Here is a 24,624-nt window from a genome sequence, read left to right as displayed (position 1 = left end):
ATTGCAAAAAACCTCACCTGGGTTGTGCAAACAGTTAGCCAAAAGCACTAAAAGGGAATTATAGCAGACAAACTGCTGTGGACAGCTCGCCTTTGTCTCGTAAGCATTTACATAATTGGGAATACTAAAAGCCATGCAAAGAATTGCTGATAGTCATACTGAAACTGAAACATTTCCACAATGAGCATTCAAAAGATAATAAGAAAATCTGAATTCACATAACATAGAGCTCAAAGGCAACTCACTTAATAAGCATGCACAACATATGCACCTAACATTCTCATTATGGAATTTGCCATTTGCATCTAAATACAAAGGGACAATTATGTGATATGACATTCCTGATTCCATGCAATTCCATGCCGAAAAAGTTCGAACATATTAAAACTAGGTGACTTTCAGACTCCCAATCAGGGAAGGCCAACCTTCTTGCCATGTACACAAAGGTGAGACAATAGAGCCTTTATCATTCTAATTAGGCATAATTCCAGGGTCATTATGCCAGTCCCTTGTGATTTATGTGTATCCCCTGCTGGAGAGTCTTTGCAGCCAAGATTTGAACCGGGATTCGGCCTTGCTGGTATGCATGGATTAGCATTTCTCCTAAGCCTAACCATTTTGAAATCAAAAATGTTGCTATATTACACAGTTATTATTTTGTAGCAGCTTCCATCATCCAGAAAATATTATAGTCCTTTACCTTAAAGCTGAAACCTCATTTACCGTTATACTATATTTACATCCTAATCAAATTTCTAAACACCTTCTCTTAGTTGTTTTCAAAACTTTCTGCCACAACTTGCTGCCATTATTGAGGCTGTGATTAGATTGTGGAAGATATATTGAAAACTGGACCCCAGCCTCTGCACTATTATTTACACGTGCCTACAAGCTTCACACAAATTACTTTATTTTGGTGGAATGTGTAAACACTATTCTGCTCCAACTTTAGCAGCCACAACTCCAGAAGTACCACCAATGATATTTGGGGCACATGTATGATGTTTCTGCCGTCCTTGTAGTTTGACATTGCAAACCTAGAAAAAAATTATCATAATCAAAGACTGCTCCAATTATATGCATAAATGTTTCAGACATAAATAAGTTTGTTATTTCTATGAAGCATGTTAATATCAGAGCTCCAGCAAAATATCAGTTGAAATATGAATGAAATGGAGTTTCCAATCAAGACCCCATGAACACTCTCACCCAGAATGCATAAACACCCTCACCCGGTAAATCCATTTGCTTGGAGTTAAGTATGCAGGGGAATGAATATAAGCATATCACTAACTAAAACAGTAAAAAACTAACAAATAGCAAAGCAATCAGTTTTGTTCAAAATTAAATCTTAACATAAAACAAATAAATGATTAACCCAAGGAAGGCATGAAGTAACCTCTCAGCTAATGTGAGAAGGCTAAAATAATTATGGAAAGATTGTTCCCAGTTGATTTGGCTGTGAACTCAAAAACCAGAAAAAGAAATTTATAGCAGAAAAATTACCTTACAGAGCAATCGAATGGCTGTTGCATGTTCCTTTAGTAGTGGCACCACTTCAGGCTCCTCAATGTCTTCAGTTGACAATACAATCAGATAAGCTTCGAACTCAACAGTAGGTGAGGGTAGAATGTTTCCAAGAAACTGTAAGCACAAACTCATTCCTGTGATCTCCTGTCTTGCTTTATCATCCAAGACAGCAAGTAATGCCAGTATTTGGATAGCCTGCAAGTCATAATATAAGACAAAGGCTGGGTTTTATTTTCAGATCCAAGGAATATTAAACTACAGATAGTCAGAGAAAAGTGTACAGGTCAAGACTTCCGTTAGATTGGGAAACTCAGAATACAAACTTGGAGACTTCATCAAAGAGGAGAACATAAAGTGTTGTAGGATATTGCTAAAGATGTTCTTAACTTTATACAAAACAAATTGCAATGAAACAAGCAAACTCAACCTCAGGTTAACAGAGTAAGGAATGCTGCATAATGGTTTAAGGAAAGCTAGAAGCAAATAGGCAATAAATATAGTCAGTATTAACAGGGTTTAATATCGAGCACAATTTATACAGGTAAATAAGTTTATTTTTACACCTCAACATAGCTAGCCAATTTGCTTGGCAATAAAAAAAGGGTCTCTTAATTTCAAGCTAACAAATTGTCTAGAATTTGTATAACTCTTCAGATTTAAAATTTTAAATTTCATGACAAAACTATAGGAATATAAAATAGAATATAATATTCTACTAGAATTTAACATTGTATTATAATATAACATTGTCGCAGTATAATCTTTCATTATAATATAAGATTATAATATTTGATTATATTGTTGAATTATAATAAAATTTAGTATTAAGCTAAAAGTTTATGATGCAGAAAAAAGACTCATCTAGCTCAAGTAGCTGCCACTATTGGTAAGGTGGTCAAGCACTTTGGAGACGTAGTCTTGCTTGTTCATGTGGATTTTGACAATGGCAATGTCTTTGTTTTTCAATAGTCTCTTGGATGCAGCAAGCTTCGCTTTGGTAAAGTTACACTTTGGAGTTTGGCATGTCTTAAAGAAACCACACAATATTGCCTAACCTCATTAAATATATCATTTAGTAAAGATCTCGCAACATTTTTAATTTCAACAAGGCAGGCCAACCAAGGAATAGTAGACAGGGTGGTGGTAAAGCCAAGGCCCCTTTTAATTAAGTTAGGCTAGGGTTTCAACATGGAGGTGCCAGAGGTTTAAACCAATTTGACTTCCCAGTCATGAATACATGAAAAAGACAGAATTCATTCTTAGGGTATAAATGGTCTACTAGATGACATTTTTTTACACAAGGGGAAATCAAACTAATGGAAACCAGCAGGGGGGGTGGGGGAGAGGGCTTATAGAGGTCAGGTCTGGAAATATTAATGATTTAAGGCAGATTGGGCCTAGGTTATTAGGAAAAGGGAGACTCTTGATAGAAAGGTTAAAAATTATAGTAGTAGAGGGATGACCAAAATGGAGATTGAGAGGATCATGCGAGGTGTGAGAACTAAGAGAGGATAAAAAAACCATGTCATCGCCATAGTTACCAAGTTAGCAAGTGGCAACATGAGGGAGAGACAGGCCAGTCAGAATAATAAGAGTTCAACACACCATCACCATCAATGTAGACATTAAGGATGCAACATTAAGAAGAAATGGCTCAAGGGAGATTTGTGCCAAAAGAGAGAGATTTGTATCAATGTTCTTTTGCAAATGAGTTGAGTTGCTCATGATCCAAGGTGTTGGAAAAAAGGGCAGAGCTCTACAAGGTTTGGTAGGAAACCTACTAACAAAGGAAGCTTCTACTCTTGCAACACATGTAGAAGATGCACACAAGGTTGCTATCCATGTGTGTTGAACACTTGTGATGGTTCTAGGCACAAATGGTGGCAAGGAACCCTTGACAACGAAAGAAACATGGCTCCCAAAGGAAGAAGGGCTTGTAAGAGGGAATCAATCTCAAGAGTTGATTGAAGAGAATGAACATGATTCACATTTTTGCAAAACTAAGAGGCATCAAACAAAAAAGCCTAGCACAAGAGGGAATATCATTTGATAGCATACAAGACAAAGTAGCCCACTATCGTTTGGAGACCAAAGAAGCAATTTTTTTTCTTGTCTCTCCATGTAGTTGAGTTTTAAACTCTTGGCTCTCCCATAGAAAAAAGCATCTAGAAAAATCCAAAGGTCTACATGAAGAGAAAAAGCCAACTCCAAATGCAAGAAGATCCTAGAAGAGATTTGATTAATGGCTGCTCAAGAAGCTTGGATGACAAATCTCAAAGGAGAGAGGCAAGCATCGTGAAAAATATGATCAAAGTGATGGTCCAAAGACACCGAGAAATTTGAACAATAGATGAGAATCCCAACATCTTTTCAAGAAAGCAAGAACTGCAATGTTCTTTAACAATCTAATCCTTAGCTTCTCAACAAAAAGTTTGGCTTTGTAGCATATTCCCCTCCCATGAAGGGCATCAATAAGATACCTCAAATTTCCACAATGCATAATAGTGTTAGTGAGATCTTCTAGATATAGTTATGTAGTTTTTTTAAGAATCAAGATTTCCAATCAAACTCCATGATCCATCATAAAGATGAGGAGAAACATTATTGAGAGATTGCAGCATTTGTTCCAAGTTTATTTTTTCATGACTACTTTTATTGCACCATAAATTTTTAGCTTTATTCTTTTTTCTTTCTTTTTTTCTAGCTTTATTCTTATTTTAACATATCTAACAATATAATCATATATAATGCTAAATAGAACATTAAATTCTATTATTATATTCCTGTAAATTCTAGTGTTAAGAATTTGTTGTAACTCTTTCACCATCTAGCGTTCTAATCTAATCTCATACTATACTATAATATTATATAAAGACACCATTATAATATGAAACAATGTTACCTTCTAATATTAATATTATATTTCAATATTATAATATATTATTTCCCTTCCGTTCGCCAAGTTTTGTCATCTTCCTTATGTATTTCAATCTATTTCACAATCTAATATCATATATAGCATATACAATATAGTCCTATCTTGTTTACTAATTTTTGTAGCTTCTAATTGTTAATAGGATTTCCTTTTATCAAATGTTAATTTGTTATTTTAATAACTTTCAATCCTTTATATTAATCTCAACCTAGTATTAATTTTATAATTGATACATCTCCTTTTAATTAATAAGGTCAGTCATAGATTTCTTGCATTTAATTGTTTCTTGACTTCCCTCTTTCGTTCTTGTTGTTAATTGTTAACATGTCCTAGGTTCTCTCTTTTCTTTTGTTAATAAAGTTTTGTTATTTTTCTTCTTTCATGGTTCAACCATGTTGTGGCATTTTTTTTTTTTTTTCTATTCCTTTCCTGTTTTCCACTCTATCTCACTTACCTGTTCATCTTTATATGTAACTAGGCTGCAATCTGCCAATAATGCTTCTTCTCATTTTGATGATGGATCACAGAGAGTGATCCAAAAGGTTGATTGTAAAAAAATGACATGTTTATATCTAGAAGCACTCACTAACATGAGCAAAATTATTAAAAATGAGAAAAAAAAGAAGACAATAAGTTTTTTGAAAAATAAAGTTTATTTTTATTGTCTGTGCGTTACAATTTTAATTTCAACTTTCAACTAAACACTACAATCAAACAATGTAGAATACAGAAATTGAGTACAAGACAGTTCTGCCATCCTGAACCTGGCCATTTAACACAGAAGTACTTGTTTTATTCCTAAAAGCAAGTGTACCTCACAATAATAGCATATGCTTGGTATAGAAAAATAAATTCTATTGGTAACCAAGCACGGATGTACACCATCAGAACAGTGAGTGAGATATAAACAATTTTAATAAGCTCAAATGAATACTTCCATAGTAATTAACAACCAAAAAGCTTCAAAAGACGAAATGAATTCTACCAAATCTACTAGCTTATAAAATTGTCTCATATGGGATCCTCACTTCTCCCATGATAACAGTTTTAAAAATTTAATCGTGGAAACACCTACCTTATGCTTATTTTTTACAGAAAAAATACTGTATGCCCCCTATTAACTCAATTGGATGCATCTTAGGACTATCGTGGAACAACACTTGAAAGGCAAAAGTAGATGCTCTTGTTATATTTGCTATGAAGATTACCCCTGTTGTCAAACAAATGTATAAAGAACTACAACTGAATAAAATATACTGGACAACCTGATTATCAGGTGAAGCACACTGCTTATTCAAGCATCCCATGGAAACCAGGAACCGCAAATCCAAAATAAAATAATGCAACACATAGAACTTAATAGTTTAATATTCAAATTGGTTATTAAATTTATTTTGGAGCTCGAAACATAAAAAATATTATTTTTAAAATGGCATATAAACAGTGTTCCATGGAAAGGCAACCCCCCCCCCTCTCAAGCCCACGTTTCCAAGATGGGGACGTTTCCGGGACAGGGAAATGGGGACATGGTGCCTCTCGTCGTCCCACCACCGCCACCGGTGCTCTATCGGAGACGTCTTGACGTCTCCAAGAATCCTTGGGAGACACCCAAAAGTTTCTCAGGGGGCAGGGAGACGTCCAGAAGACTCCCGTCGCCCCAGGTAAAAAGGCATTAAAAAAAATTATTTTTTAAAATAATGAGCCATTTTTGGGGGTTGGAGGGTAATCCTAATTTGATGTGGGCCCCACTCCTTCCCCCAATGCAACACAAAACCACCAAATTTAGTGATTTCATTCACATTTCTAAGTCTGATTTTTTTTTTTCCAGCAAGCTGAAGAGAAGAAAAAAACTTGAAGAAGTCTGATTGAAGGAGTGAAAAGAGTGAGTGCAAGTGTGAGAGGAGTGAGAAGGAGCAAGGAAAAGGAGGAAGAGGATTCTACAACATTTTGGAGAGATTTTTCAAGCACATGGTAGGGTTTTTCTTGTTTTTTGTTTGTTTTATTTTCTAATTTTCAATTTTTTGGTTGTTTAAACTTGTTTTTTTTTTTATTCATTTCAAAATCAGATTTGATGTTGAATCTTGAGGGCAAAATGATGAAATTTATTATTTCAATTTGTTAAACTAGGCTGAATTTATTTTTATTTTTATTTTGTGAAATGCAGTGTCACCATCACAATGACCTCCCATGACATGAGTGAGTATGACATGGAAATCCATTCTCATAGTGGAAATGATTCAGATTATGAACCTGAGGCTGAGGGGGGTGACGATGGGGCTGATCCTAGAGCCCAATCTAGTTCCATGGCGAGTGCACCAGCTAGCATAGGTTGCCCTTCAGAGTTGTTGGCATAGTATGCTAGGGGTGCTTATGATCCTAAATCTCCTCTAAGACAGTTTGCTTCAAGAATACAAGGCACATCAAGTACATGAGGAGGAACAAGAAGTGGCAGTACAACATTTGTGGGGTTGCATGGTTTGGTAGCATCACTAGAGTGAATGCACACTTCCTTTTTTGGAGAGGAAAAGGTGTGGATCCATGTAAGGTTTTGGAAGAACCTAAAAATATAGAGTACAGAATTGAGATGAACACGCTTTGGGGCATTCCAGATGATAGAGAAGTTGCAGTCCCTACTACTTTGTCTGCTAGGCAGCCCTTCAGCAAAGCTAGCAAGTGCAACATACTTCTCCTCATACATCACAAACGAGAGGAATGATGTCTAGACCTTCATCCACTTCCACTTCTAGTGCCATGCCCCAATCATGAGAGGCTAGGGGACAGGGAAACGCAAGATGCAAAGTAACCCCATAGCTGATATGTTTAATGTGCACTTGAAGGATGAAATAGATGAATCCATTGGCAAGTTCTTCTTTGCCAATGGCATCCCATTTCATGTTACACGATCTCCTTATTATAGGGAGATGATATCTATGGTAGCAGAGGGAGGACCATCATATGTGCCACCAGGTGAGACGAAATTGAAGACCACAATCTTGGATAAGAGCTATTCCAAGATCAATATTTTGATGGAGAAGATGAAGGTATGTTGGGTGGCCTCTGGGTGCAGTATAGTTATGGATTGGTGGATGGACATTAGCCATTGTCCACTCATCAACATCATGGTCACATGTGCAGAGGGCCCATATTTCCTTAAGAGCAGTTGATTGTACAGGGCATCGCAAAGATGTTGAATTTCAGTTTGAAGTCCTCAAGGAGGCTATTGAGGAGGTTGGGCCACAAAAGACACAAAATGTGGTACAAGTAGTGACAGATGCAGCCCATGTGTGTAGAGAAGCAGGGAAACTTATTGAGGCAGCCTATAGACATATTTGGTGGACCCCATGTTGCGTGTATGCCATGAACAATGCACTCAAGGACATGGGAAAGATTGACTAGATTAGAGGAGTGGTCAGCGATGTGGGAGATGTGCAGATGTTTATCTACAACCACCAAACTCCACATGCACTCTTTAGGAACTTTGTGAAGGAGTTCTTGAAACCAGTTGAGACCAGATATGCATCCTATTTCATTCTCACCAAACTTCACATGCACTCTTTAGGAACTTTGTGAAGGAGTTCTTGAAACCAGTTGAGACCAGATATGCATCCTATTTCATTCTCTTGGAGAGAATGATTGAGTTGCAAGAGGCATTGCAACTCATGGTTATGACTACAAAGTGGAATAGGTGGGCCGAGGCCAAGACAAAGCAGGTGAGAAGGGTGAAGGAGATAGTGAAGAGTGATGTGTTTTGGATTGAAGCGAAATACATTGTCTCCATCATTTCTCCAGTATTCCAAGTCATCGGATATGGGGATGGGGATGCACCTAACCTTGGAGAGGTGTATGAGTGCATCGACTCTATGCTTGACCAGATAAGGGTTGTTATGCGAGTGAAGGACCCCACTCTAGCATTCTACAATGAGCACATTCAACCAATCATTCAATGCAGATGGGACAAGTTGAACACTCCTTTGCATATGGCTACCTATCCCTTGAATCCTAAGTGGTACAAGGCTAGACCGGGTAGAGTGACACCAATTCAAGATGATGAGGTGAAGGTGGGGTTCTTTAGGTGCATAGAGAAGATGCATGATTCCAGAGATGCCGACATAATTCGCACTGAGTGGACAAAATTTGCCACTCTTAAAGGTTATTCAGACGCAGCAAAGATAGATATAGAAAGTACGACACAGGAGGACCCACTTTTGTGGACTTGTCATGGTCAGAAATCTTTGACCACACCTCTAGCTATCCGTATGCTATCCCAGGTTTCTAGTTCTTCAGCTACTAAGAGGAACTAGACTACACATAGCTTCATCCACTCTCTTAAGAGGAACAATCTCAACCTCTAATAGAGCAGAGAAGCTTGTGGCTGTACATAGTGCTTTGCGTCTCATTGACCGCAAGACACTTGTGTACAAAGAGAGTCCAGTGGCACGATGGGATGTAGAGCCAGAGCAGCCATCACAGATTGATAAGGATGATCCTACCACTTCAGATGCAAGGCTGGTTGGTGTGAGCTTGAGGGATCTTTACCGTGGGAAGTCCAACAATTCTAGTGATGGAGTTTGCAGATGATTAGAGACCTCCCTTCACTACATTTTGAGTTTTAACATTTTGGCATTTTGTCTTTTGTAATGCTATTGCTATTTGCTACTCATTGTAATGATGTATCATGTAATCATCTATATAGACTTTGTGATATCAAATATTCATATTTTCGATATAATAGAAATCTCCAATTTGACAATTTCATTTGTCAAATTTTATTTAGCAATTAGAATTCAAAAACTCTTAATATTTAGATTTAGTATTTCAAATTTTTCTATTTAGTATTTTATAATTTTACTAATTTCCTATAGTTTCATTTGAAATGTAATTCTTATACTGTTATACATCTTTTCACAACTAGTTTTTCAAGTACTATAAGTATATGTATAACTATATCACCACCACCACCCCGCCATCGTCCCCCCACTGTCCCCATACTTAGGCCCTTTGTCCCCCCGTCCCCAACAGCCGTGGAACACTGCATATAAAAGCGAACTTATAAGGAAATGTGACTTTGACAGTACATACTTTTATTAATGAAAATATAATAAAAGTCAACATGTACAATATAACAATCCATATATAAACATAATATCATAAAATAATTGTCCATCCGTATAAACATCTCATATTTCTGATTTTTTTGACACCCAATTTATCAGATTTTGGCCCCTGTTACTTGAAAGTTCACCCATAGTTCCACCCAGCCACCCTGGGTACCCCTGTGCCCAGACAGAACCTTGGGTGAACCCCAGGCCAAGCCAGCCCTAAAACAGTACCCGAATGATATTTTTGCAGTTTGACACCTGTTTTCAAAGAACCTGATAACAACTAAAAGACTCAAAATGCCTCTCACAAAGTCCCTGGTTCTTGCATGAAAATTAAAAATGGTATGATTGCTAAATAGTAATATGTGATAATATCACCCAGCTACCTACGAACAACAGATCATTGTTATTTAACAGCTGTACATTCCAGTCCCTTTGTCCTGTTCTTGGTCATCCATGGACATTAATTAATTTCTATCTAGAAAAGCCTCTTACAGAGCCTCTGATGCTTGCATGAAAATTAAAAATTGCTAAATGGTAATTTGTAATAATATCACCAAACAACCCATGAACAAAAGATCCTCACTCCAGATCCTTCTTATAGTAACAGTTTTATTTTCCACTCCCTTTGACCTATTCTCGGTCATTCATGTATATTAATCTGATTTCTTTCTTTCTTTCTAGATATTGACAGAAGCTGTGGATAAGTCACAACTGTTTCCCTTATAAGACTGCCTTTGCAAACCTACATCCAATTCAATTAACCATGGTCCATTATTATTAATTAACACTCACAATCTTATCACTGAAAGCAACCAGCAACTCAGAGATTCTGAACATGTAGTCTGTCTCTCTTGTATCTTAGTATTCTCTTATATAGAGAGTAGATGGTATCACTATTACTATATTACATTGTTTTAATAATAGTCCATTTAATAATGGCAGCTGAACTCTCTTCCCTCTTACTGATCCTTCTTCTAATACCCTTCTATGGCACCTGAGCCCTGGCTTTCTCACCCTTAGCTCACATGATTCTGTCAATGCTCTTCCATTTCTAGCCTCTGGCCTAGCCCTGTCCCTACCAGGATTGGCCATCGATTATACCTGTCCTCACCCTGTGGCATCTATCATTGGACAGACTCCCTTGTCCATCTGGCCACCCTTGGCTCGAAAAGGGAAAGCTATGACTTAATGACATCCTCCTCTAGTAAGCCAACTCTTTTGTTAAGAGTACATGGGTATGGGGCTTACGCAGCCTGGCAGCTTTCCAGCACTGTGCATGGACCAAATCATGTCCTTCTCTATTGGAAAAAATAGGACAAGAATTTGCCCCACTTCTATCTAGATTTTTTATCTGCCGATTCACAGGCCTTTGGCCAAAAGAGAAAACTTTGTGGAGATGCACATGCAGATCATCAATACCTTCCCAACCTCTTGAGATCAACTATGGACCTAATTGTTATTTCAGAATTTCTGTATCTCCTTTGAGAACAAAGAAGAATGATTAAAAGTTTCTGATGCCAGCCAATATGGTTCATTAGGAACCAGGGTCATTTTATGAAAATTTGGGATAATTTATAATAACTTCAAAGATATAAAAGGAATTCCAAAGAATGTCTCAATTTTAGTCACCCTCCCTCTTTACTTCTGAAAATATTTTTTCCTAGAAGATATTGAAAATGTGATTGTAGTTTCATCTGGTTAGTTGACATACCAAAATGCCAGCTATACATCTCTTATCAAAGGATTTATCTTCTCAAGGATTTCCGCAAGCTTCTTCCAAAGAACATCGTTCTCAAAGCCAACTTAGGTGAACCGTGTTGACGTGTTTTTTATGACAGCGTCTAACACAGAATAAAGTCACCAACGGTCACCTTATCCTCTCTTGATCAAGATTAGTCCGTATGCTAGGATTTCTTAAAGTTCAAACGGCTAATTCCAAGGTTCCTTCAGTGCGTGGACGTGACTCAGATGTTTGATGGGTTTGCTGATAACCCAAGGGGCCTTACGCGTGTTCAATTGGAGAAGACTTATGTAAGCTCAAGGATTTTTGTACGGATGATTTGCAATGAAAGTTTTGGTTTTGGATCTTTTGGGTTTTTCGAAATATGCGGAAAGTAAATAGGAATAGGGTAGAGAAAATCTATGCTAAAACTAACTTAATCCTAAGAACAGGAGACAAGATTGCTTATGCAAAATCAAACCACTCTTCGTTTCACCAGCAAAGCACTACTACACGAAGGCGATGCAATCTTCAAAGGGTGCGTGGAGGCTTTTCAGATCATCAATACAGACCATTGGACCGAACAATCTCTACTAATGACTGAAGTTAAACGCATACACATCAATAGGCTCAGGCTAACTTTGCACGGCATACAAGAATCAGCTGCACACCAAAAGTATGAGCTCGAATTCTGCAACAAGTTCTATCAAATCCAATTCTTCTAACAACTCATAAGCAAATCTAATCTAATTGAAGAGAGCAATACCATGCAGATTGCCAAAATAGAACAAGAATACACCATCAAATTGAACAATGCATTAAGTTGGCTACTTCACAATCCTGATGCAACAATCTCAAACAATAATCTCTCCCCCCTTTTACAAATGAGGGGGTCACCCCCTTATATAGGCCTCAAGCCATGATTACATGCAAAACCCTAATTAGGGTTTGCCCTAAAGATTCCCCACTCAAGGTGCAACAAGGTGAGAATCGGCAATTAATAACCCATTATGCCCATGTACAATAAATTTAAAGAGCCTAAAATAGCGCCCACTAGCACATTAAATGTGCCCCATGATGTTGATTATGCTCAGAATATAACCGACACCATCATAAATGCCCATCATTCTCCTAGTGATGGCGACATGCACGGAGAATCTGTCATAAAACCATAAGGAGAAGGCGACATGCAAGAAGATTCCTTATCTAATGGTGACATGCATTGACTGGACCCACACCTAGTCAAAATTCCTTCAGCAATAAGTGCGCCACTACTATTCAGCCAAAAGACTTTCGTCCAAAAATGGACGACCATTATCCCGTTCATTTATGGTGTAGGCAATGAATCCGCCAACGACAGCCTCCAGTTCTCCGATGGAGACACTTGGCACATTTTCAATGTTAAACTCCATCAAGGCAATTTCTTCCTCGCTCTTGGAAGAGAAGCTTTCCCACTCCGCCATGACTTCCTGCGTCTTCTTCATTATACCGGAGAATTAAGAAACATTTGCAAAATGTTCTTTAAGGAATGAACCTACGAAAAATAAATCATGCAACTGAGATTTCAGGGAGTTCACCGTTATTCCTTCATCATTGAGTTTCTTTGCAAATAATGCTTCTATCGCACTAAGGATTTCCTCCTGTACCCCTCTGATAGACTCCTTCAAGGTGACAGAGTCAACGCTGAATTTGTCAAAGGTGTTCTTTCCTGAGCAGATGGCGTAGAACCATCGGGGAAAGACATAAGCTTCATTTTCTTGGAGCACTTTCCCGTCCACCAGAGTTTGCCTTGGAGTCTTCATCAGAACCCTGAGTCGCGGAATGGTTAAGTCTTGGTAAATGTCAACATCCTCCCATAATCCTTCTGCTGTCTCCAATCTATTTAGGAGGGCCACGAGCTTCAAATGAAGTTGAGCTAGATCCTCAATGAATTTTCCTACCTCAGCATAAACGTCCTCTACCCATTCCCGGGAATTTTGCGCCATTTCTCTAATGAGCTCTGCATCAACCACTTCCTTGGGAAGGGAGGGAGGAGGAGTGAATGAAGGACCTGCCTCCCTGAGGGGTCTTTTGAAACTCTTGACGTATTCGCATAGGACTCTATTTTCTTCCCTCAGCCGCTTACATTTTGCCTTTGATTTCAGCAACTTCTCCTTCATGGCTAAGGAAGATTCTTCAAAGTCTCCCACTACTTGACCTGTGGAAGCATGGCCAAGATCAACTTGTCTGATGACGTAATCCTCCTGCCTAATCTCACTACTATCTTTATCCACTGCATGTTCAGCAATGTGCAAGGTCCAGGATCCAGATTCTTCCCTGACCACCTTGGAAAACTTCCAAGGAGCCTTTCTTTCCGTTGGCCAATCCATCCTCTTCAATAATTCTTCCAACTCCTGAGCAGGATTGGTTCCTCCTTCTGCTTCATTCCCCAGCCTGCCTATCAACCAGTCTGGAGCGGGGATGGAGTGGCTATGATCTTCTACATGCTCCTGTTCTTGAGATTCTTCCTCCATTTCACCAAGGATAGCCTCCACGAAGCTATCCTGGTGCGAGGGACTTTCTTGCCTCTGACTTCTCGGTCGACGGTGTCCTTGTGAAGCATTGATGCTAAGTATATCGGATGATGGAACGCTCCCTGGAAGTGGACCTGTGGAATGTGGCAACATCTCTACTTCCCGCACGGTTGAGGAACTAACTGGTGAATGTTCCCTTTCTGTCCTTGCTCTCTTCTGTGGAGGTTCCTCTTGCTGAGCTTCCTGTTGAACTTCCTGTGGGATTTCCTGATGGGTATTTTTCTTCTTTGTTGTCCTTGGCCTCTTTGGGGCATTTTTCCCTTTGTCTGTCCTAGCTTCCCTTCCTGCCTAAACCTGTGAAGAGCTTTCAATTGCCTCACTGTGGGAATCCAGACTTCCCATTAGCTGGTATGTTAGATGGACATTTTCTTCCACCAACTTCCTTATCTGCCTTTCAATCCAGTGCTTAGTGAATTTCAGCACTAGTCTAGCCAAGATATTCAAATCATCCATCTCGGGCTCTGACCAATCTGGCAACTGAATAGGTTGATCCTTTACTTTCTCGAATTCAAGTTGTATCAAATCTGCATCTTCCTCCACCTGATCTGGCGCCTGATAAATTTCACTTATCCTGATGGTGTCGAGGGGCAATCTGGAATGCATTCTCTTTCGGACCTCAAGGTCATCCTCGGCACTTGCCCAATAATCCTCCAAGTGAAACTTGTGTATGAATTTGACGCCAGCAACCTTCCTAACTTGGCTGTAAGGATCATATTGAGACCTGGATGTATAAAATGGCAAGCGATAGAATGTCAATTCCCCTGTTGCGCTTTCAGCAGCTTCCAAGCCTGGGCATATTTCCATGAAGTCACCCAAGACAACTGGAAATTCAATTGATTGCTTCTTCTTCTTCTGTAGCTGATCATAGGCAGTTAACTATCTCATGAGCTCCAGCAATACAAGCTTGTCTGATGGATATCTGGGCAACTTGTATGACTGAAAGGAGAATCCTTGCGTCCTCATGTAGGTGAATTTAGGGAATTGTATGAACGCAGCTCCATACCTCCGGACCAAGGCACTTGCTTGTGGTGACATCCTTATGTGCAACTTCTTCTGCATGAGCCGCGTCAAGTACATGGTGATGGTGTCATTCGCCACCCTGTAAGAATTAATATTATGGAGATGCAACTGGGGATAACATTCATGTACTTTTAACTGAGCTGGTCCACAACCCATGATTCCTCTTGCTGGCAGCCCATCGAATCCTCCTCTTCGCGCAAGCATATAGAATAGGTAGGAGCTCATAAAAAAGGACTGGGATCTCTTCTCTTTTAAGCTCTTCAACTGCTCATGCAAGTAGTGACTGATCAATCTAGCCCAGTCGATCAACATATTTGAATTCATGATCTCGCCTATGTAGAAGAACATCCAAGCCTCAAAGTTCACAGAATGTGGGCATCCCATTACTCTGCTTAGCATTTTTATCAAGTCTACATACTCCTGCTTGAACTCGAAGATTGTGAGAGTTTTGGGCATCTTGGAAACGTGCACCCTAGGCTTCAGCAACCACTGTTTATTAATCAAATCAGCACACCTGGCAAGACCTACTTCATATTGGTGCAGGAGCACCTAGTTGAGTAAAACTCTCATTTTTGAGTATTTAATGCTTTTATGTTTGTAAAGTCTTGTGTTAGGTTGATTATGTTGTTTTAGGTTGTTTTGGGTCATGTTTAGTGGTTTTGATCTCATTTTGGGCTCTAGAGATCAAGTTTTGCCTTTTAGGCCTTGAGTTGACAATTTTTGGCAAAAATGTGAAAAATTGTCAAAAAGGTCTCCTAATGTCTTCAAGAGCATTGAAACATGTTTGTTTAGTGTTTTTATGCATGTCTAAGTTGTTTAGGCAAGTTGATAAGGCTAGGTTGTCAAACATGTCTTTTTGAGCAAGAAAAGTTGTCATTTGGCTTGAAAAGTTGTCAAAATTGTCATTTTCTTGCAAAATGAAGTTTTTGAAGCCTCGTGTCCGTACTAGGGCTTGAAAACCAACTGTAGAAACTATATAAGGCCTCCCTTTGCCTTGGAAAGGGTTGGTGATTGTACTTACAAGAGAATCTTAATTGAAATCATGGTTTTTTGGTTTTTGTGACTGTTTTTCCTTCCTTTTGAATAACAGTCCGTACTGTAGCTGTACAAATCCGTACAATACCTTCTTGGAAGTTGAAATGTTGATGTAATAAAGCTTCTCATGTAATTGTTTCATTGGTTTTTCATTTGCAAGGTGTTTGTACAAAAATATTTGTAAACTGTGTACCTGCTGCCCTGCCAGAGGTTTGGAGTTGTAAAATGCATCAACTTGGTTGATCCAGGTTTGGGATCCTTCCAAGTTGATACATGTGTATATAATGTACATATCTTTCATTTTGTGCCAGAGAGGTGTTTGGAATATGCAATTGAGTGAATACTAGGCAAGTGTTTGTCATTTGGCTAGTAGCTTGAACAAAACTCAAAGTTTGCACTCAAAAGTAATTTGGGCGAGCAAATGAATGTGACAAGGGCCTGGAAATTTGGCCAAGGGCATTGAGTATCTTCTTGGATGGCTAGTTTAGCTTGTTCTTACTTAAATCTTTCTCATTTTGTAATCAAACAGTGAGTTCACTGTTTTCATGAATTGTATATGGCAAAATGTCCATGGAATGCTTGAAGAGCATAATCCAAGCCTTGAATCTTGAAGGCAATGTAATAGGAGGTGTGTTACATGTTTGAAGACCTCATTGAGGTGTTTTCCCAATTCCAAACTCTTCATTCTTGCAGGTCCCAAAGTGCAAATGTTGCTAACTGGTAAAAGGCAGAAAAAGGACAGTAACAGGGCAATTTACTGTTTTCTCACGTGCTTGCCAAGTGTTTGGCATTTTGATTGCAAGGAAGAAACAGAGGAAGGTTCCTTGTGATGTGGCAGAGGTCCTAAGCCATTGTGGAGGCTTGAAGAGTGGAGTTAGAAGGACTTTCCAAAACTACTTGCTCCAAACCCTACCAAACCCTCCAAATATGCCACAAAAGGTGGACAGTCCTAAATTTGCACAAACAGTGGGTTAAACCTTGAAAATCCTTGAGCATAGACCTCCCTAACATCATTCAAAACAAGCTCCTAGGTGGAAATGCCCATCGTTGGGCTAGGTGAGGAAAAAAGGGCCAATTAGGCCTCCACGGGCTAGTAGCCCATTGTTGCATAGCACACAAAAAAAGACTGTTTTTGTCAAATGCATGAACCCAATGGAAAAATGAAACTTGGGGCTTATGAAACATAATGAGAACAATCCAAGCAGTCCAACAAGTGTTACTTGGGACCCTTAGACAGTGTGCAGCCTCATCTAGGTGTAGGTGAGCTTTGTTAGTGAATTTGAGCAAGCCAAGGGTTAAAGACCTCAAACAAAATTGTGAGCATTCAAAGGTGAGCAATACCATACTGCCCCTGCATTTCCATGTGGAAGATCCCTAGTTCACTCTGAAACCTAAGGTTGAAGGCCCCAAGAGCCAAGCATGAGAAAGTGTAGTTGGAAGGAATAAGCATTTTGAGTAGATCTGTGGATGGGCAAGAGTCATCACCAAAAAGGGAGTTTATTAGGCAAGTAAACCATGGAGTACTTGGCATTACAACAACAAGATAGATTGAGTAGTCATACACAACAGACTCTACAAGTCTTTGGCTAATAAATTGACCCTTATTGAACAAAATTAGCCTTGTGAGCACTTTCCTAGTAAGCTCCCTATCACATGTACTGCCTGAGCTCCGCTGCTAATCCTGTACATCATGGAATAATGTGAAGGAATTCTGAAACCCTCACCAATTGACTCCGGAGTCAATGTTGCCAACAGCTTGCCATCGCGTTGAGATTGTTTTTCGCTCCAGATTGTAATGTGTTGCACATTCCAAGACTAGGTCTGGGCATTGAATAGCAGGAGGAAAACCAGCTGCCGCAACAATTCCACTTTTCACAATTCTGACAGCTGTCGGGGATGGATTGTGCCTTGCTGTTCCAAACATTCGGATCTTGAATGCAGCCAGGTTGAATGTGCCTAGATTAGTATCGCTGATTTCATCCCATCTTGAATTCAACCGAGAATGGGAGAGAAAACTTTTCATTTCCGCCTTGATCAATGCCTGCCTGGAGACAGTGGCTGCCTTGCTTGATTCCGCCATCCTGGAAGCACCTTGGGAATGATAAAAACAGAGACTAAGTATGACTATTCTTCACTTCTCCACTTCTTCTTTCCTAAATCTTGCACATGAGAAATGAAATGCCTTTCCAAACTTATATAGAATTCTTAAGAGGCATTAATTTAGCAATTGCATTCATGATGCGTCATACTTTCCCCAATCACTACACCATGCAAAGGCAAATTCCCATGTGAATGAGTTCAAATTTAGAATTTTCCTTAAATGCTCCAAGTCATGCGTCATACTTGGAAGATTCTCTTCGCCAACTCGTTGATTTTCATTCTTTCTAATTTTGGAGGGAATTCGAAGGATCCTCTCAGGATTTGTTTGATTCCATTCTAACTTGTCGTCTCTTGCTTTCAAATTAATTTCCATGTCTCTTTTCAACATCCCTATTTTTTAGTGGTCCTCCTAAAATTTAGGAGTCAGGTTCATTGGATTCCGAATTTCACCCCGATTCTGAATCTATAAAATTTTCCACACTCCGTCGAGATTCGGTGTCTAAAAACAAATTTGCCCGAGGGGAATTTTGCTTTTTATTCCTCCTTGACTCCTTGGATTCCATGCCTTAGGCAAAATTTCAACTTTTAGCTTGGTCGTTGAATTCACTGTGCCTTGGAATTTTTTCATTTTTTACACCTTCCATGGGTATACCATTTTGGCACCCAACTGCATCCTAGGGCGGAATTTTCACTATGCCATGGATTCGTGGAATTTGTCCATCTATCCTTGCCTGACCCATTTTGGCGCCCAACTGCATCCTTGGGCGGAATTTTCACTATGCCATGGATTCATGGAATTTGTCCATCTATCCTTGCCTAACCCATTTTGGCGCCCAACTGCATCCTTGGGCGGAATTTTCACTATGTCATGGATTCGTGGAATTTGTCCATCTATCCTTCCCTGACCCATTTTGGCGCCCAACTGCATCCTTGGGCGGAATTTTCACTATGCCATGGATTCATGGAATTTTTTCCGCTTTGCAATTTTGGAATGACTTCCTAAACCCTAGTGAATTTCTGAGCTTTCCATTTTAGGCATAGGCTTCCAGCACTTGATCAATTTCTGGCTTTCTCTGTTTGTTGTCTGACTTTCCGGAATTAGAAATGTCTGCGAACGTCTGATCCTTGTCACCTTATCTGACTGACCCTGCCAGTACTGACTTTCCAAAAATAGAAACCTTCAAAGTGTCAACGTTAGACCCCTAGACAGGGTGCAGGAATGACTTACTATAAATAGAAACTTACTAAAAATAGAAATTACTAAAAATAGTAAGTTTGATTTTTGGCAAAATGACGACATTCCAGGACTCGGAAAAATCCCTAAAAAATAGGGACTTTCTAAAAATAGAAAGTTGCTCCGTTTGGGCTCAAATTTTACTAGGAGGTCCCTTGAAGGGTCTCCTGATTCCAATTGTATGTTCATTTTTCCCAAAACCCTAACAGAAACCCCTAAAATCTAGGACAGAAGGCGAAAACCCTAAAAAGGGACAAAACAGGCCCTAGACTTCATAGAATTCACTCGACAGAGAAGCAGATCACCTCTAACTGACCCCCGAACATCCGCAAAGCGGAGAGATTGAAGAGATTGCCACCAACACACACTAAAAACCAAGACCAAACGACCGAAAGGGCCTAAAAGCTAGGGGGGTCCCTATCTGGGATGGGGTGATGTGTAATTAGGTCACAACAAACCATGCATCCACGAGTTGGACTGTGAATGTACTCAATTCACTGTTGCATGCATCAACTCTTGTGGGCACCTCATCAAGAACTGCCTCGAGAAACTGATCAGGGCACCTCCACTATTATCCCAGAACTCATAAGTGGACAAGTACAGGTTTCAGATGGTCAATAAGAAAAGATGCAGAAATAGAGGTAGGTCTGGAAAAACTTGGGCAGGGATGAAAACAATATTTCTGTCCCCACAACCCATGGAGATAATCCCAGATCACTAGGACACTAAATACTGATGGAAAGGACAAACAAAAGGATGAAGTTGTGTAACAGTGTTGATCAACCGAAATCCTACCTCTCAATGAAAATCCTTTAGAAGTACAGAGTTAACAGGTTACAGAAGCCATTCCTTGCATTGAAAGATCATGTAAATCCAACCTGCCAATGTTTGAGAATGAATCTATACCCTCTAAATCATCCATGGATGAATGTATGAAGACAGACAAGAAGCAAATATGGAGGTGGAATATGAAAATCCTGTCCTAATCTTGGCAGAAATGGCAACATCAATCAAGTGAACAAGATTTAAGAAAGGAACATAAACATGGGGTCAAAATAAGTGCTAAAAATCATTCACTAAACAAGAGGGAACTATTCTAACCACTCAAGGAAACCAGCAGAAATTGGCAAAGCCATTATGAAGACTCAAGCAGGCCTTAGACTAGGATCTTGATAAATTTCTGAACCTAATCTTCTTGTTGGTTGAGTGTCTGGGGCCGTAGTCAATTACATAATTATAACGGGTTTTGACGAAAAAAATTAAGAACTAGGACCAAGATGTTTTATTCTTGTAAGAAACTAAGTGTCTGGAATCAACTCTGAGGTATTGACTAAACTGTTTTTAAAACGAATCTCTCAGACTAGCTTCAAATTCTTGACAGCAAAGAAGAGTAGTCATTGTGTAGAATCCCCTCAGGGTTGAGTACACCTCAGTGAATGTAATGTCCCCACTTTGAAATAAATTTTAATAATAAATGATAATAATAAAATTAAAATATTTAAAATTAAATTAAAATATAAAATAATATAAGTAAATATGATTAATTAAAAATTAATTAAGTTAATAAAAAGTCAAAAGACATGAAAGGAAAAGTTGCGACTCCCTCAACAATGAGATATAAAAGGGAGAAGAGAACCTCATTTGAGAGGGGGAATAATTTGAAAATGAGAGGTGCAGATCTGATTTAAATAATAAGTGCAGATCTGATTATGAGAGGTTGTGTCCCTTTCAAAGGGCAGAAATAATGAAGAGTTGCACTCTTTCAAAGGGTGCTAATGGTGAAAGGGTGTGTCTCTTGCCAAAGGGTATACATGATGAAGTGGTGTGACCTCTCCCTCACATTGAGAGATATAAAGGAAAGGAATCAAAGCATCCAATAACATCACCATGGATTGATAAGATCAGAACTGTTATTATGTTACAAGCAGTAACATCTTTGTTCTTAGTGGTATGCATGGGGATGAGCTGAGTTGTTCGTTCACATTTTGGCATAAAATGGTTATATATACTTATGGATGGAAAACCGGAAGAACACCACCATCATTGCCTAGTTGGGTGGTTCTATATGCACAAAGTCAGTAAACCAGATCGCATGAATACATGGACTGGTGTCAGGGATGACAGTATATACACAGCATAGTGACAAAGAACTACAACACAAACCACGGCAGTGGCATGGTCTGTAGAAGGTCAGACACACGTATGGGTATTATGGTTTGTAATATCTGCTTGATGATAGTTTTCTCTGGTTCCGACCGGACTGGTGTACCGGCAACTAGGTGCGAAGTCCTCTGCTCTCCAGCCATCGCCCGCTCGATATCCGCCCTTGCCTCCTAGAGCCTTTCTTTTTCTGTGGGAGGGTCAGGATACATGGCTTTCTTGTTTTCCAACCTTGTGATTGCCAGTACGTCTTCTCCTGATCCTTCTACGTCCAGCATGTTCACCCCTTTTTGCTTTGGACAATCTATGTCCTCGTGATTTCTTGGACCACACCATCTACACAGCAAACTTCCTGCATCACCTCTGTTTTGGCATTCTCGGGCAAAGTGACCCCATCCGTTGCACTTCCTACATTGAATCATGGGTCGCCCCTTCCCGTCGTATTGAATTCTGCTCCTTGGTGTGTTATTATTGGATCTATTGTTACCCCGTCAATTGTACCTTCCAGGGGAGGCGTCAGAGTTTTTTGTTGGCTTCGGAGGTGTCACTAGCGGTGTGGCTTGGTCGGGTTGGGCATAGAGCACTTGTGTGCTCCGTGCTTTCAAGTTGTACGGGCATTCCTTAGTGGAATGTCCCGTTACTTGGCAGATGTCACAAAAAACTTTACGGGGACAACTTCCTTTAGTGTGTCCTTCAGTCTTGCAGTCAGTACACCATAGTTCTTTTCCTTCCCTACCACTTTCCTTGTCACCTTTTAACTCCATCATCCTCATCATATCCTTCCAAAGTGCTTGCACGGTTTTGGATCCCCCGTCGTTGTCGTCGTCCGTGCTGTCACCATCGCTGGTCCGTTGCTTCCCCCGAGATGTCTTGTTTTCACTTTCAATATCCATGGCGCAGTTGTATGCTTCATCGTACGATGGCGGAGGGACCACTTTCATCGTCCTTCTCAAGGATGGTACCAATCCTTCCACGAACCACCGCTTCTTGAGGCCATCTGTCGGTTGGTTCTCCATTTTGTTAAGTAGTTCCCTCAGCTTTCTGTTATATGCGCGCACACTTTCATTTTTTCCTTGTTTGGTGTTGTAAATTTCTGCCACAATTTCGTTGTCATCCCATAGTAGTTTGAATTCTTCCTCGAAGGCCTTCCTCAAATTGGTCCAGGAAGTTTTATGCTGGGCATCGAGGTCTGTGTACCAGTCGATAGCTATTCCTCGCAGAGTGGCCAGAAATGCCTTCACCCAATAGTCCCGGTCGTCCTAGCCATTTGCTTCCCAAATGGTGACGCATGTCTTGCAATGTCGTACCGGGTCCTCTGACCCGTCGCCCATGAATTTTGGGAGTTTTTGCTTCTCTGAGGTGTGTGCCATCGTTCTATTCTGTATGAATTTATGCAGTGCCTAGAAGTGGCTATATGTCGGAAAGGTACTATGTGTCCGGGAGGTACCATACGCTCCTGGTCTGGTCGGCCCCCTGCCAACCGAGCTTTGGTCACCTTCGCTTCTATAGTCCCTCCTTCCCGGGGTTTTCGGATCTAATCTTCCTATTTTGATGCCCTCTGACAAGGACAAATTTTTAATGCCAGACAACGTTGCTTCAAAAATAGTGGCGATTTCCTCATGCAGGTCTCGTACCGCCTCCTCTCCTTGTTCGGAAAATTCCAATTGGGTGCTTTGTGATTCGGCTCTGGAGTCTTCTTCACTTGACGTTGAGTGTGGGGCCTGGTCGGCGAGATCTTCTTCCGCTACGTCTAGAAGTGGCAGGTTCCTGGTGACCTCGGCCAACTCCTTCCACGTACACAGTTTTTGCCTCTCCCGACTACGACTCCGACTTCTGTTGTGTTTATCCGGACTCCTCGAGTCAGCAACCTCCCTTAGTCATCGTCTATTGTCGGCCTGTTCTTTTATGCGGAGAGATCTTCGTACAGTTCCCTCGTTTACTCCTTTGGTAGCAGTGGTACGTCTATCTTTGTTCGGTCGTAGGGGCATCAAGTGCCAGAGGTATGGCGCCGACTAGCCTTCCTCTCCTCTTCCTCCCTACGACTCCGTTCCTCGTACCGTCAAAGAACTTGTTGTCGCCAAAGTTCCTTTGCCGTTTCCTCCCTTTGGTCTTGGAGTGCAATCAAATTTCTGGCAAGTAACCTTGGAATACTCCCTAGTAGGTCAAGGACGGGGGTGCTGACGGTGAGTTCACCACGTACCTTACCTTCCAAGACGGCTCTCTCCTGAGCCTCTCGCCGTACGTACTGCGTGATCGACACGTCCCACAACTCCACCAAGTTTGTCATCAACTGATCCTCTCATTCCTCTCCCGCGATACTCTCTTCGTGCGTGTCGCTGTCCACGACAATTGATTGTTGGTTAAATGGTCGGCCCATTAATTGCTTCGGCCTGCCGCCATGGTTATCTCCAGGTTTGTTCAAGCAACGACGCCAAAATGTTTAGTCCTAAAGGTATAGTTGGTGAATAATCAGATAACACAGTATCTCCTGCACGTACCAAGTATTCATGGAACAGAACAATTGTAAATCATAACATAAATGACAAATGATAATAATTAGACCAGAAAGTTATATCTTTATTCCAATGTCCAGAATTGTCCATACACCATCCCCCCTGCCGAGGTTCCAACCAAACAATATAAAGACCCGACGGTTGGTCAAGTTGCCAACCGTCACCAACTCCCAACTACCCGACGGGAACCTCTCAGCGACAAACATAAACATAACACAACATAACACACTTATAAATATTATTCTTACTAACATACGTTATTTACCCCTAACACTGATCAAGATAAGATCCATTATTCGAATTAATCTCAGAATTTTATAGTAAAATATATCTAATTCTGATAAAAATGTATTTATTAATATATTACTATTCTAATTTGTGGTTAGAATGGATGTCTTAGGTTTAAATTAAGGGAAATCCCAAGTGGGGACATTACAGTGAAAGTGGATATTGGCTCAGTGCCAAGATTACCAGCAACAAGGAGGATATTCAGTTCCTAAGGATTAATTGTTAATGTCTATGCTCTTTCTTGCATTTGAGGGAAGCGGGAGGGTCAAAATGGAATAACTATTCTTATATAGATGAATCCCAATGAAAATGTCATTGGTGGAAGTGATCTGCATCAACATATGCCAAAGGTATTTGTTGTTTTTCAGACTCTATTTATGTATACTAGTTATGAGTCTCCCTAAACATACATTT

The 24,624-nt window shown here is 40.0% G+C and overlaps 1 protein-coding gene across 1 annotated transcript in view; it reads right to left on the bottom strand.

Moving 5' to 3' along the window:
- Positions 1 to 245: 245 nt before the first annotated feature.
- The window catches only part of LOC131077958 (uncharacterized), a 41,817-nt gene continuing 17,438 nt past the window's right edge, over positions 246 to 24,624 (bottom strand). Inside the window, exons 9-10 of the mRNA XM_058015556.1 lie at positions 1,507 to 1,725; positions 246 to 1,037 (exon numbers count right to left, since the gene is read on the bottom strand). Coding sequence (XP_057871539.1) covers positions 933 to 1,037; positions 1,507 to 1,725 — 324 coding nt within the window. The 3' untranslated portion in view covers positions 246 to 932. The remainder of the gene's footprint in view (positions 1,038 to 1,506; positions 1,726 to 24,624) is intronic.

Source organism: Cryptomeria japonica, chromosome 5 (genome assembly GCF_030272615.1).
Source record: "Cryptomeria japonica chromosome 5, Sugi_1.0, whole genome shotgun sequence".
In the NCBI taxonomy this organism is placed as follows: Eukaryota; Viridiplantae; Streptophyta; class Pinopsida; order Cupressales; family Cupressaceae; genus Cryptomeria; species Cryptomeria japonica.
This window is presented reverse-complemented; position numbering and strand designations above follow the sequence as displayed.